At 44.7% G+C, this 15,077-nt stretch overlaps 2 protein-coding genes across 3 annotated transcripts; one reads left to right on the top strand and one right to left on the bottom strand.

The window, feature by feature from the left end:
- Nucleotides 1-3,946: 3,946 nt before the first annotated feature.
- Nucleotides 3,947-7,884, bottom strand: LOC125539144 (protein root UVB sensitive 2, chloroplastic-like). The gene is made up of 10 exons (XM_048702513.1): nucleotides 7,707-7,884; nucleotides 7,465-7,596; nucleotides 6,276-6,364; nucleotides 6,111-6,195; nucleotides 5,879-5,938; nucleotides 5,700-5,793; nucleotides 5,484-5,581; nucleotides 5,056-5,235; nucleotides 4,726-4,848; nucleotides 3,947-4,643 (listed from the first exon to the last, which is right to left on the bottom strand). Exons 1-10 carry the CDS (start codon nucleotides 7,716-7,718, stop codon nucleotides 4,206-4,208), a joined length of 1,311 nt encoding a protein of 436 aa, XP_048558470.1. The 5' UTR covers nucleotides 7,719-7,884; the 3' UTR covers nucleotides 3,947-4,205.
- Nucleotides 7,885-8,028: 144 nt separating this feature from the next.
- Nucleotides 8,029-13,110, top strand: LOC125539143 (inositol phosphorylceramide glucuronosyltransferase 1-like). 2 transcript variants are annotated; one of them, XM_048702512.1, is made up of 10 exons: nucleotides 8,029-8,399; nucleotides 8,811-8,931; nucleotides 9,105-9,290; nucleotides 10,210-10,358; nucleotides 10,768-10,875; nucleotides 10,981-11,118; nucleotides 11,228-11,368; nucleotides 11,782-12,063; nucleotides 12,150-12,271; nucleotides 12,711-13,110. In XM_048702512.1, the coding sequence occupies exons 1-10, from the start codon at nucleotides 8,169-8,171 to the stop codon at nucleotides 12,853-12,855; spliced, it is 1,623 nt and encodes a 540-aa protein (XP_048558469.1). In that variant the 5' UTR covers nucleotides 8,029-8,168; the 3' UTR covers nucleotides 12,856-13,110. The 2 variants fall into 2 exon arrangements, with proteins under 2 accessions (XP_048558469.1, XP_048558468.1); XM_048702511.1 differs by having other exon boundaries at nucleotides 8,030-8,399; nucleotides 11,782-12,061; nucleotides 12,145-12,271.
- Nucleotides 13,111-15,077: the final 1,967 nt, after the last annotated feature.

Genomic DNA, 15,077 nt, shown 5'->3' with positions numbered 1-15,077 from the left:
ATGCCACTGTTGGGGAACATAGTAATTTCAAAAAAAATTCCTACGCACACGCAGGATCATGGTGATGCATAGCAACGAGAGGCGAGAGTGTGTCCACGTACCCTCGTAGACCGAATGTGGAAGCATTAGCACAACGCGGTTGATGTAGTCGTACGTCTTCACGATCCGACCGATCCAAGTACCGAACGCACGGCACCTCCGAGTTCTGCACACGTTCAACTCGATGATGTCCCACGAGCTCCGATCCGGCAAAGCTTCACAGGAGAGTTTCGTTAGCACAACGGCGTGGTGACGGTGATGATGATGCTACCGACGCAGGGCTTCGCCTAAGCACCGCTACGATATGATCGGGGTGGATTATGGTGGAGGGGGCACCGCACATGGCTAAGAGATCAATGATCAATTGTTGTGTCTATGGGGTGCCCCCTGCCCCCGTATATAAAGGAGCAAGGGGAGGAGGCGGCCGGCCAGGGAGAGGCGCGCCAAGAGGGGGAGTCCTACTCCCACTAGGAGGACTCCTTTTCCTAGTAGGAGTAGGAGAGGGGGAAGGAAAGGGAGAGGAGGAGAAGGAAAGAGGGGGCCGCCCCCCCTTGCCCTAAACCAATCCGGTTTGGGCCTTGGGGGGCGCGCCCCACACTCCCCTTGATGCCCTCTATTTCCACTAAGGCCCATGTAGGCCCATTAAGCCCCCCGGGGGGTTCCGGTAACCCCCCGGTACTCCGGTATATGTCTGAAACCTTCGGAACCTTTTCGGTGTCAGAACATAGTCGTCCAATATATCGATCTTTACATCTCGACCATTTCGAGACTCCTCGTCATGTTCGTGATCATATTCGGGACTTCGAAGTACCTTCGGTACATCAAAACACAGAAACTCATAATACCGATCGTCACCGAACTTTAGGGGTGCGGACCCTACGGGTTCAAGAACTATGTAGACATGACCGAGACACGTCTCCGGTCAATAACCAATAGCGGAACCCGGATGCTCATATTGGCTCCCACATATTCTACGAAGATCTTTATCGGTCAAACCGCACAACAACATACGTTGTTCCCTTTGTCATCGGTATGTTACTTGTCCGAGATTCGATCGTCGGTATCTCAATACCTACTTCAATCTCATTGCCGGCAAGTCTATTTACTCGTTCTGTAATACATCATCCCGCAACTAACTCATTAGTTACAATGCTTGCAAGGCTTATAGTGATGTGCATTACCGAGTGGGCCCAGAGATACCTCTCCGACAATCGGAGTGACAAATCCTAATCTCAAAATACGCCAACTCAATAAGTACCTTCGGAGACACATGTAGAGCACCTTTATAATCACCCAGTTACGTTGTGACGTTTGGTAGCACACAAAGTGTTCCTCCGGTAAACGGAAGTTGCATAATCTCATAGTCATAGGAACATGTATAAGTCATGAAGAAAGCAATAGCAACATACTAAACGATCAAGTGCTAAGCTAACGGAATGGGTCAAGTCAATCACATCATTCTCCTAATGATGTGATCCCGTTAATCAAATGACAACGCATGTCTATGGCTAGGAAACATAACCATCTTTGATCAATGAGCTAGTCAAGTAGAGGCATACTAGTGACACTCTGTTTGTCTATATATTCACACATGTATCATGTTTTCGGTTAATACAATTCTAGCATGAATAATAAACATTTATCATGATATAAGGAAATAAATAATAATTTTATTATTGCATCTAGGGCATATTTCCTTCACTTCCACCACGCCGCCCCCGTGCACCGCAGACCGCCGACCCACCTGTGGACGCCGCCGAACTACGTCGACCTCGTCAGCGACGACGACGACACCGGCGGTCACTGAAGACGGCGACGGCCACGGCATGGACGGACATGGCAGGTGCGTGCAGGCGGCTTTTTTTAAATTTTGTTTTTATGTTAATTATGGAACTGGGCCGTTTAAGTGCGGCGTGAAACTGGGCCGTTTTATGGCCGTGACCCTTAAATATGTTTTATTTTTTTAACTGTGTTTATTCACTTTTTTAGGCATTTTATTTTTTATTTTTTCCTTTTTATCACGTTCACTCCGGACATGATTTGAGATGCGGCCACGTGTTGAGCGCACCCACGATCCGACGGACAAAGGCGGATATAGGTGAACCTATTGCCGTCCTAAAAAAACAAAATCCGGCTAAACTGAATGTCCATTTAGAGTCGTGTGATGAAGTTGGGCTTACCCACTACCGAACAAAGGTAAACATGGAGGCGAGGAGGCGAGGACGAAGGAACCGCCGAACCGGGCGTGTGGTTTTCCCTCGGGGGACACCCGAACAGCGACGGCCGCACGTGCGTACGCACGCGCCGTGCAGTCCGTCTCCGGCATCCCTCTCTCCGTCGGTCCGTCGGTCAGTCCGTCCGTGCGCTGCGCCCTGCCTGGAGCCTGCTCGTCTTACGTTGCCTCGTCGCCACGCTTTCGTCACGGACGAGACGCCGCCGCCGCAGTTATTTTCTCCCTTTTTTTCACCCTCGCATCCTTTTGGCCCGGTTCCAAATGTGAAAAATCCACGCACCTTTCCCGGCCGGCCTTCTCCTCCGGACGCGGATTTCGTGTCCGTGCATGGCCCAATAATACGAAAAGCCATGGCTACGAGTAAAGAATTGGCGTCCGTATTTCCCCCATGCGCCATGCGGGGTGCTTTTTATCGCTTTCGACCGGGAGCGAGTAATAAATGGACAAATGGATATGACAGACAATCAATCTGCGCTGCGCTGCACCAACCTGCCGGCAGCAGTCTGGCCGGGTCCGTTCACCTGTCCACGTAGCGCTACAGCAGCAGCAGCAGCAGCAACACGGGAGCAGGGGCATAAATTAACCAGGCCCCGATTTTATCCCGAATATCTTTCTCGATCGTGCGGCTCGCGGTCGTGCCGACACTTTACCCGTTCCTTCATTCCCCTTTCTCGACGTTCAGACTCGTGTTGCCTTCAGTATCCCCTTTTCTGCATCTCATCTCGGTGAAAAAAGTATACTACCGCTTTATCCCTTTTCCGGGCCAGTGTTGTCACAATTCCACCTGGATCGCAAGACGCCGCTGGCCGGTCGCCGTTCCATTCGATCCGGACGGTTCATGATCGACCGTTCGATCTGGAAAGATCAGAACCCGCCGTGCTTTCCGTAGCTCAGTTCGTATGAACTGCATGCATGACGAAAGGCGTGAAAGGTGCCAGTTGCCCGTTTGGTTCCGAAGTACTACTGTACTACTGTACTAGCCTTGCTTTCTCCGATCTCTGCCGTTTGAACGCCTAAATGTAAACGCATGGTGCTTTTACCACCCACTTGCCGGACTGAATAAATTTCCAGCTTATTCGTTCCGTGCCGCGACCAGACTCCAGCCAGGGTCAATCCACCATCAATTCTCTAAGTGATAGTGATCATCAAGTAGGATGTAGTAACTTGTTAGGCCAGAGAAAAGGCTGTGGTTGGCCTTAGCATGGACTCTTTGCCTTTGCAGGCTCGACTTTTTTCATCGTCCAATATCCTCTCCCAGCCGTTGATGGTTTCAGCAGCCAAAACGCGCGCGCGTGCGTGCCTTCGTCCGTTCTTGCGCCCGAACCTCAGCGCGCGACCGCAAATTTGGATTTAGCAGAGCATGCAGTCCACGGTAATTTCGATCGCCTTTCGGTACATATTTTTTTACTGCCCTGCGCAGCTCACCCGTCGGCCGGTCACGTACGCTGAATTGCACCGTTCGGTCTAGCCGCCGGCGTCCGCCCGTCGCGCTCTGCAAGACGACGGGTCGACGACGTGGTTCACTCAAACTTGGAAATTAACCCGATCGCAGGATAGTTCAACTCGTGGTGACTATGTCACCCTACTCTGATAGGCTAGAGAAACCTAGTACATGGCTTCGCCGTGGACTAGTCCAGTGATCGCGTGATTATGTCATCCACTACGCCAGCATCATGTTGGCTCTCCATTTCATGTATGATTCAGGAAGTTCTGAAGACAAAGCATCCACTCATTTCTGTCATACATACACTGCACTGAAGGTAGAAAGATAGAGTGGCGACCCTATGAGTGACGGAAGACAAAAGAAAACGGTTTTCTACAAACAACTCCTTTTTTTTCGTGAAACAAAATTGAACTCTGCAACTCTGAAAAAAAATCGCAGGCGGGATGCACCACATGCGTCGTGGTCGATAGTGCTCTTCCTCCAGCACGGTCATTCAGATTTCGCGTACACGATCCGACTGTGATTTCCATCCAAGAACTGGCCTGTGTACCAGCCCCTGCTCTTGACTTCCGAAACGAACACGGGGAACACGCTCTCCATCTTCTGATAGGCGTCGTTCAGGACCGTGTCACGTGGTCCAGCGCCTGATCTCTCCATCTCCGAAGCGAAGGCAGCGACCAGCCACCCCCTCAGCGCATCCTCCCCGGTTGCGCTCTGCTCAAGAACCATGTACGCCTTGTCGCTTTTTTGGGTGAGCAGAAATTTCTCGTTTGGGAAAATAGACCTCAGCTCTTCGACACGCCGTGGGCTCAAAACCCTGCGAAGTGGTTGCCCGACTTTCACGCTTCCTGCTTCTACTATTAACCGGTTAGGGAACAGAAGATCTTCTCTGTATCTTAGCTCAGCTGGGCTTGAAACCTTTCCGCTCTGCAGAGTAAGGAACGGAATTAGTATTGTAGTAATTCGGAAAACAGGAAGCATTTACAGTTACAGGTCAAACGTAAGAAACCTTGATAAAATCAGCCACCACCATTGCTGTTCTTTGTGGATTAAGTGTGTTTATAGGAGTTGCTCTCATCTCTTGCACCACTCCCCATATATGCACAGCAGAAAGCAATGGGCCTATGATTAGCTGCAAGAAATTTGATATAGTAATTAGAAGCTTGTACCAAACAAAAAGTTCTCAACATAATAAGTTCCGGATTCTGATGGTCGTTCTCATTCTCAATGTAATGACCACTCTAATCTAATTCACGTAATGCACTTTTTTTTACTTCGTTTACTTCCCTGATAAAATGAAACAGAGTAACTTAACAAGTGTATTATTGCAAATATGTACCTTTCCTTGAGTCGTTGAACATACTGTAGATGATAATCCAATGCCAGCTCCTATCCCCATAACATTGAAAAGTGTCGAGATGGCTTCCCCTTTAGCAAACAAGTCACTAAGGTTGCCTTCTTTCGCAAAAGATGAATATATTGGTAGCCTTGTCGCTCTGGCAGCAACCACAGCCATTCCCTACAATGACAAGCAATAAGATATCACTGTGATGGCAGCTCAGTTTTCAGGCAGAAAATCTGGACAAATATGTTCATTTTTACAACGTCCTATAATCGACAGTCATTCCATATAACCATCAGGCGCAGAGGACAGTCGTTTTATCTTTGAGTAAGCTCTCGACAAATTAAACACGCAATGTCGAACAGAAGATTGTATTGCAATATACGTGCCATTTGAAGTGCAGCATATTCAAGTTAAATTCGCACCTTCGCAAAATTTCCCAAGCCTGCCACTTCAAGAAAAAGTTGCGGACACAGTGGTGAAATGAAGTCCAAGGCAGTACCAAAATCATAGAGAACATCAGCTGGCACCAAAACAAAGAGGCATCGATGATGTAGCTTAGAAAGAAAATTTCAGTAGAAGAACACAAACAAGCATAAATATCAGAAAATGGGTGACACGGTAATATGATGATTACCCACCAAATATCCTCCAACTCTTTGGCTCTGAATCCATTCTTGCCCCCATGCCGCTACAGATGAGTTTTCCTGCGTGCTGCATTCCATCTTTTAGAATCTGAAATGGTTAAAGAAAATCAGCCAAGATGTTTCGGTCGTACTACCGGCTAGAAACTTTAGCATCTCTGTCAGCATATGCTTACCCAACTTACAGCCGTTGCTTGCGCAGGGGTAGGTCGTAGACCTGCAGCAAATAATAAAGACTGAACCGCAGCCCACACGGGCCGTCAGTAGAAGGTACCATGTTTGCTCATCAAACAAAGTAGGTAAAAATAATTTAAGTATCTAGAAAGCGGCTCAAATTCATGGAACTGACACACATTATCCAATGACGACTCTTATTGCTAACGAATAACAGCAACCAGATGAACTGACCTGGGTCGATAGCACATGCAGCATAGCACTAGAAAAATGCTGGAGTGCTCGGAATTTGGTATATGTTAGGTAACCCTCATTCACACTGCATGAGCAAGAGCAAAACTCATCAAATAATGTCGTCCATCAGAGTATCAAGAATGTCAACGATTCGGGAACTCATACCTGTATGGATAACCAGATGGAAAAAACTTGTTCAAGAAAGAATCAACCAACTTATCATGTGCCATCCTGTCATCCTGGATAAGTTTTACCTACAGGAAAATAGGAGCTATAACTAATACGATAATAGAGAATTTACACTGAACTATATAATTATCATGAAAGTAACATTCCAGTACTTTGACTACACAATTATGCTTGCTCATACTGAGATTTTTAGTTATCTAGGTAAGCAGTAAACATTTCCCTAGAAGGGGAAAAGGCTGCTTGCTGTAAACAAATTCAAACAACAATTTGGAAGGTTCATAGTCCATTGTATCATTGGAACAAAGGGTCATATGACATGTAACATGTCCCATCAGTTAAACAATCACACCAAACTATGTACTACACTTTCTATCAAAAATAACACTCAGGGCAAAGATGAAGCAGTGCTACAAATTAGCTACTGTACTATTGTGTAAACTGAAGCATCTAGCAGTGTGGTTATTGTTTATACCTTTATTTGTGTTAGCTCCAAGATTCATTTTTAACTGGGCAGTACTAAAACTATAGTAGGCTCATAATAACAGTTTTAAAGTTCAGAAATGACAACAGAGTCGAACAGGCACATTGTTATTCACACTAAGTCAATTTAATGATTGATATGTTGGTCTCTATCGCCAAATGATTGATTCTTTCTTGAAAAATACTTCCTCATTATCAATATATAAGACGATTTTGTGGCTAGTTTAGCCTACAAAAAACGTCTTATATTTTGGTACGGAGGTAGTAAGAAGTTACTCCCTCCGTTCACAAATATAAGATGTTCTAACTATTTTCTGAAATGGATGTATGCAGGCACGTTTTAGTGTGTATGTTCACTAATTTCAGTCCGTATGCAGTCCATATTGAAATATCCAAAACAACTTATATTTGTGAATATAGGGAGTAATATATTGGCCAAGTATGTATTTTGTGACGAGCCCCTTGCGACAATAGATAGGGAATTCAGATATTTGGCACTCCAATTTCAGGTGCCAGAGGGGGAAATCTAATCTGATTCCAACTGAAAACAACATTTTTCACTGTCATCCTAGTCTCGTGTTGGGCGTAATCCTGGTCGGCACACCAAGGATGAAAAAACGATGCAAGCCTGAAAGTTCATAGAAAACTACAGTAGTAACCACAAGGGAAAATGCAGAAGGCTTACAGATACGGCCCCGCCCCCGCCGGCGTCGAAGCTGCAGAGCCGCGAGACGGACTCTGAAATCTCCACCCACGACTCCGGCCTCCGGGGCGTCTCCATCGCGGCCGGCTTGTCGCCGCCTCCGCGAATTCTCTCCTGCGGAAGATTGGCGCACAAAACTAAGAGAGAATTTAACCGGGAGGAGCCGCGGTGCGGCGCACGGGGAGTAGGGATAAAGGATTGCGCGGTAAGGTTGCTGCGCTTACGAGTATGTCCATGGGGGCGCGACGCGGAGAGGAATCGCCTCGTCTTCTTCCTTTGGGCCGGTCGGTTCGACCGAGACGGCGGCCGGCGGCCGGCGGCGAGGCGGCAGGGGAAGGGATGTGGGTTAGCCGGTCGCAGAGGGCGGGGATTCCAACTCCTCTTCTGTCGCATGTGTCGCCGTGTGAGTTTTTCTTCCTCAGAAGAGGCCGCGAACTGCTTCTGCAGCGAAAGCGGGCCGAGTAGGCCCGGGGCCCGAGCCTGATGCGGCCCGCCACGGCCCATTCCCTCGACGACCGTCAGACCGAGCCGCCGTGACAAGTCCAAACTGGACGAACTCATTTGACCGAACACATCTCCATCGCCATCGCCATGAGAAGATCACCATAGCACTGGACAACCTCCCGATCCCGAGCAGCTCCGATTGGAAGGCCGCCGTGGCGAGATCCCGCGCGGGAAGGGCCTCGATGGGACCACCGCCGACCAGGTGGCCCCTGCTGGCCGCCCTCGTCGCGGCGGCGCTGCTCGCCGGCGCGGCGGCGGCGACGGAGGAGGCCTACGTCACGCTGCTCTACGGCGACGAGTTCGTCCTCGGCGTGCGCGTCCTGGGCAAGTCCATCCGCGACACCGGCACGCGGCGGGACATGGTCGTGCTCGTCTCCGACGGCGTCTCCGAGTACTCGCGGGAGCTCCTCGAGGTTTGCTGAATACTACCCACGCCCACGAATTTAGCGGTAGATTAAATGTGCTTCAGTGAAGTAGCAGCTTTAGCGCAGAGTTGTTTGGGGTTGAACCAACTGGTTGAAATGGAGATGCAAGGAGGATGTTGCTGCTTACTTTAGGAGTTTATTAGGGGTGCTCACTGTGATATCTGTGTACGAAATTCATCATGGGTTATGATAGGTTCGCGCAGAATGGTGTGGACCTGGATGAAAATTTTGTCATTCTAGTCCGTATTACTGTAGTTCAGAAGATTCCTGAAAGAAAAAATCACTTCAGAAGATGCCACACTACAATGAACATTATTTGTCAATCTTCTTACCTGCAAAGCAGTTTCGGTGTATGTTTCAAACTAATCCGTATTGAATCTAACATTAGATAAATTCTAGGCTGATGGTTGGATCGTGAAGCGTATAACTTTACTGGCTAATCCTAACCAAGTGAGACCAACGAGGTTTTGGGGTGTCTACACAAAGTTGAAGATATTCAACATGACAAGCTACAAAAAGGGTACGTGCCGATAATAATTTAAGTGATTGTGCTTCTTTATTTCCGTCACCAAGTCCGTCTGTTTCAAAATGATAAATCATTTTTTTAGTTCTTGAAAAGTATTTTTTTTTTCTGACATCGCTTTCTCCTCATATTTTTTGTATTGCTATTCTAAAAGGTTGCTGTTCTCCCAGTTGTTTATCTTGATGCAGATACTGTAGTTGTAAAAAGTATCGAGGATGTTTTCAAGTGTGGGAAGTTCTGTGGGAACTTGAAGCATTCTGAAAGAATGAATTCCGGAGTGATGGTTGTGGAGCCATCTGAAACTGTTTTCAAGGATATGATTAGCCAAGTAGACCGGTTGCCTTCCTACACTGGAGGTCAATGCACTTCTTTTCCTATTATATTCAGGCAATTGTTTGGAGAACACAAGCTGATTGGCTGTGAACAGTTTGCTCACATCTATTAAATTTCAGTGCATGCTGGTCCATATAAAAAAAAGAATTCTTGTGCAATAAACTTGAGAGCGATCGCACTTACCTAAACGGAAGAGACTAATTATATAAGAAAAATGTTTTTTTTTTCATACGGGTAACTTGGTAAGTGCTTTCAGAGACTTTGCTCTCACACTTACAAAATGTAAAGTAAATAATTATTTGCTTCAGTGTGTTACTTTTCATAGATTTGGCATGTTAGTGCATGTAAGCAAAAGTTATTTCATAAATAGACAGTATGTTTTTAAGGCGTCCGTAAGGACATAGTAGACAGTTGCACATCCACCACCTTTCAATCACACCTGAATTTTTCAGCCCTGCTGCTCTCTTTGGCCTGTTTTGACCAGCATTTATGATGATTTGTTAGTCTTCTTCATGCACTGTCAGGTCCTCTTTTAAGTTTACAATGGCAACACCAGGGCAATTCTCAAGCTATCCCATCCTCTGCAGAAATTCTCCACTTGCAGTTCATACACACCATCAATACTCTCAGGTGTTAACAGCTTGTGGCTGCAGAACCTGTTTGTAGAGTACTCACATCTTCTTATGATTCCCCATCATGCTTAATGTCGAGGACACTACTACCCCCCTCAACATCAAAACCTATTCCCTCGCTGGGTATGTTCAAGATAGAGGAGGGCATTACGATCATCATGCGAAATAGTCTAAGGAAACTTAGCCCATGGTTTTGGAAAGATTTGTGATGCCCAGTTGGAAGTTATTTTGGGCCTTTGATGATTATATTTAGCATTGTAGTTGATTTTATGTGCTGTATTTAATCGGGATGCTGAATTAATCAATGCAGGGGATCAAGGTTTTCTTAATTCATATTATGCTGATTTTGCTAACTCCCGCGTGTATGAGCCAGACTCACCTTTAACACCTGAACCGGAGACACAGCGCCTTTCTACCTTGTATAATGCTGATGTTGGTCTTTACATGCTAGCCAACAAGGTAATATTCTTTATGTGCACTGATAATGCCTAACACATTAGTATTTATCTGACTAATTATGACCTTTTTGCAAACTTGATACTGCATGCGCCTTATCTTGTTTCTCTGTAAAAAATATATATGCCAGCCATTACTGTATTCCATGTTATTTAAACCTTGTCCTTGCAAAGAAATAGATTCCAGTAAGGTATGCAAGTCACAACTATTCTAGTCTTTTGAATGTATGGAAGGTCACTGATATCACAAACTAAGACAATATCTGTGTTTATTTTTATACTACTTATTTGTTGTCTCGTGCTCATAAAAGTACAAAACCAAACCTTTTTTGGGTGCCCATTAGATGTTAGTTACATGAGTTTTATAGAGCATGATGCTTTGTTTGGGACTCATGGTCTAATTTATGTTGTAGTGGATGGTTGATGAAAAGGAACTTAGAGTTATTCACTACACACTAGGTCCCCTTAAACCCTGGGACTGGTGGACAGCTTGGCTTGTAAAACCTGTGGAGATATGGCAGGTAAAATTCCATCTCATTTATCTATTTTTTACTTATATATGTAATATTTTGTGAAAGTGAATTAGTAGCATGTTGGTGATAAGTTTATGCTCTGTATGATTCCAGGATGTTAGGCAAAAACTTGAAGAATCTCTTCCGGGAACCGGTGGGGGAAGGAACCCTCATGATCAGCTGGTGGTCAAATTTTTATTCATTCTTCCCTTCTGCCTGCTGTTATTTGGTTATTACCAATCATGCTTTCAGGTTAAATCACAGTTCATGTTGCTAGTTTTTTCAACTTTGTAGATATAATACATGTTCTTATAGGAGTTTATTGACCTTTGATCGATCATGGGTGTGATGTTTTTGACAGAACTATAAGGATTTTCCAAGTGTGCAGTCTTTATGTGCGTTTGCAAGAAGAGGCCGTCATAAGTATAAGTCTGAAGAGGCACTTCCATCTTATTCAGCAGTTGGTGTTTCATCATCTACATTTTCTACTTCAAATCAAAGAGTTAGTTACTCCTCTTCAACAGCAAACAAACACTGAATTTGTAGCATGTGTTAAGTAGGTTTTTTCATTCTAACATGAACCAAGGTACTTTCTGCATTTTGCACTTGTAATACATTCTATTGAACGTTGACTATTGGGCATGTATGTATCAGCTTTAAGAATGAATATGAAGCCTAAAGGGACCACCCTTCATGATGATTTTTAATAAAGTTGTCCCAGAATATAAAATAATGTTTATATTGGAAAATATTGGTAAAGCGTTCACCCTGCACAAAACTGGGCCGGGGAGATGGTATCTTGTTCTATATGAATTTACTATCCTAGTTATATTTTGTTACTTAGCTTAATGTTCTTACCGAAATGTGTTGACGATCATGTTATATTGGCCTAATGGGTGTTTAACACTGCCACAGATCTCAAACGGGCCACATCTGAAGCTGCCTTCTTATTTCGGGGCGATTGCTGTGCTAATCTGTTTTATGTCTGCTGGTGTCTCTCTTGCCTTTGCTTTCACTATCATTCCACGACAAATTATGCCATGGACAGGTCTGCTACTGATGTTTGAGTGGACCTTCGTGGCATTCTTCTTATTGTTTGGTAGCTATCTCCGTTTTGTCTATCGATGGGGAAGTATCAGTGCAACTCATGTGGGATATAGCAATTCTGATTCATCAGAGAATCACATGGCTACAGGCATGTTATACTATTTAACTTCTTGCAAAGGTTCATCTTTCTTCTCTAAAATGTTAGGTATCTAACAGCTTGGTCTTTTGCAGGCCATCATCAGCGCAATATATCCGACTTCGACATGGAGGCGACATTTTACTGGACAGGGATGGCTGTCATAGCTATCATTACTGTATTTTCACCAACTATCTTGGGTATAACTGCATTATTTACAAAGTAAGACACTTACTGGCCCTTCTCTTTTCGTTCCTATTAATATGAAGAAAGAAGGGGGAGAAACTCTGGTAGTACACCCCACCAATCTTGAATACGTAAAAATGGGGCAATGCCCGGCATTTCCATAGGACTACAGGAACAGGGACTGTTGAAAACTTGGGATTGAGGACTACACCGAGAGGGGATAGGAGGGGTTGCTGGTATGGGAGCTATGACTTGTGGGTGTGTGTGGACTTCCTAGACCACATAATTATCTTGGGGTAGCACGGACCTTTTCTATTTTGTTCGTAAAGGGTAGTGGTGGTGATTTAAGGATTCTGACTTACTCCTGTAGAAATGTAGATTTGTATATTTCACAAACTGTCTGAAAGGCATCTTGTGTGTATGTTTCTCTTGCCAGTAACTGATCAGCCCCTGTGCATGTTCTTTTCTTTGTCAGGCTAGGGTTGATGGTTGCCGGTGGTGTTCTGCTGGCATCTTTTATGACGTATGCTTCGGTGCATCTTGCTATCTCAGCCTTCCACAAGGGTCAAAAAGATAGGAATGGGTCGAGAACTAGAAGAATTTGTTTCTGGTGTTTGTAGTAAGCTTTGTGCCTACGTTGTTAATTTAGTTCATGTTGTTGTACATTTTTACTCAAGGAGATTTTGGTGGTTCCGTTTGCACAGATATTCCACTTTTGTAACACTGATGCCAAATCAAAGGTACATAGGTTCCAATAGTTGACATGCAGCTCGCAGGCCTGCAAGTGTAAAGCTTTTTGTCTATAAAACTCTTCCTGCCATTTGCTCGTTGTACAATATGATCGGCGGTTCTATATTGGAACTATGGAACATGAACTGAATCGGTGTTACAAGTGTGCTGGGCTAGTATTAGCCAGAGAACTACGTACAGTAACTGCGGTTTCATTTATTTCAACGTTCTGATTTTATGTAGAATAAAACGATATGTATTGAATCTCCAAAACTAACATGAGCTGATGAGCATGCGGCCTCTGCTCTTTCTGAAGCACCGGCAAAACGCCAGCAGATAAAAGTTTAAACAGGCACGTTGTTCCTGCAGAGAAATCTGCACGTTGGCACTATGGGCCTGTTTGGATGCTTGCATCATTTTTCGGTTTCGTGGAGGTAGAGCCTGTTCTAGGTGATAGGAGTTCTGGGCCATGTTTTGCAGTTGTTTGATTGATTGCATTGCCTCTTCCTCAAGATGCAGAAACGCAAGCACGGCATTTGGTTGTATTTCTGTGCTTCCAAGATGCAACGTTCGGTTGTCTGTTTTACGTCGCACTGATGGTTACTTGCACTGATAATTACTCTCACCTACACGGTGAACTTAACTCGCACCATCACACTTGAACAATTTCATTTGTGAGCATTCAAATAAAAACTCATAACATGAGAATCATGTGGAACAACGAGATGAAACTAAGTGATCAAAGGAGATTTTAAAAAATTGACTGACTGATGAATTTGATGAAATTTGTCTAAAATAAGTTCAAACTTGAACATGAAATCGAGGAGTTACCATTAAGGAAACTCGAAATCGATTGCCAGAATGGAATCACTTTGTTGATCCACATCTTCTTCATGTAGACATCGTCGTGAAATGGTGGACCGACAAAGTAGATGATAAAGAGGATAGGTGACAGAGAGGGAGAGAGAGAGGGGATGAACAAAACACCTTCACGTACACACAGACAAAGTATAGTAAGGAGATAAAGATATATTCATCTATGACGGTCGATCGGGTGTGACTAATTTGAAAAAAAAATCATCTAAAAAGCCAAATATAAACACTAATTTGAGGATTAACAGTAAACAAAATTAGGAAGCGATCATGAGAACGGGATCCCAACGTCAATGTGCATCTTTTTCGCGTGGAGCTTATCTCAAATCGAAGCACCATTGTATAGATTAGAAGGGATTAGGCGAAGGAGATTGAGGAAGGTGAGGAGAACACACCACGTGCAAATAGCTACGAGAGAATTCCTTATTTGACACTGCTTCAAAATGTGATTCCCTATTTGGCTCTGAGAAAGTTTTTCTTCCCTCTTTGACACTCGGGTTAAATTTGTTTACTTCTTTGACACTCTAGTTCATTTTGTACACTAGCAGTGTTAAATAGGGATATGGAAAGACGCAAATGCCCCTAATGCATTATGTGACTAAAATTATGTACAAGACTAAATCAATAGTACTGTGACATATATTTGTTCGAAGTTAAATGGCCAAATGAGACCCCATGCATTTGGTCACAGAACGAATTTAATTTATGAACAAAGTCCTCAGAATTTAATTAAAAATAAATAAAATATGAGCAAAACCTCAAACATGTTCTTTGTATTGCACTGCCAAGTGAATTGGGAAGGTAAGTTCGATAGTACTGCTACTGCGAAATTGTTGACTGACACGACAGTCGTGCAGATTTTAGATGTTGAACGGAGTATCTTTTCAAGGTGCATGATTTGGTATTTCGGCCGCACATAAACTGCATGCCGGCCCTGCGTAACCAAAACATCAACTCGCTAACATGTTCAAGATCCCTCTTGGAACGAGCCTGGCTCCTTGAAAATTCGAGCCTCCTCCTCCACCTCCCCTCGCCCCCCTCCCCCGCCCCAAGGGACAAACCGTGGGGTTCTTTGAGAACCGTGCGGGCCAATTTCTCCATGCATCACAAGTAATAAACAACTTAGATTTGCCCCCCCCCTCCCCCCCTCCCCAGCCTGCATGGATGTCTTGCGGGCAACCAAACATGTCATACACTGCTTAAAGGAACACTAGCTGGCAGGGGGGCCTACATCGAGGCC

Source organism: Triticum urartu, chromosome 2 (assembly GCF_003073215.2).
Source record: "Triticum urartu cultivar G1812 chromosome 2, Tu2.1, whole genome shotgun sequence".
NCBI lineage: Eukaryota > Viridiplantae > Streptophyta > Magnoliopsida > Poales > Poaceae > Triticum > Triticum urartu.
This window is presented reverse-complemented; position numbering and strand designations above follow the sequence as displayed.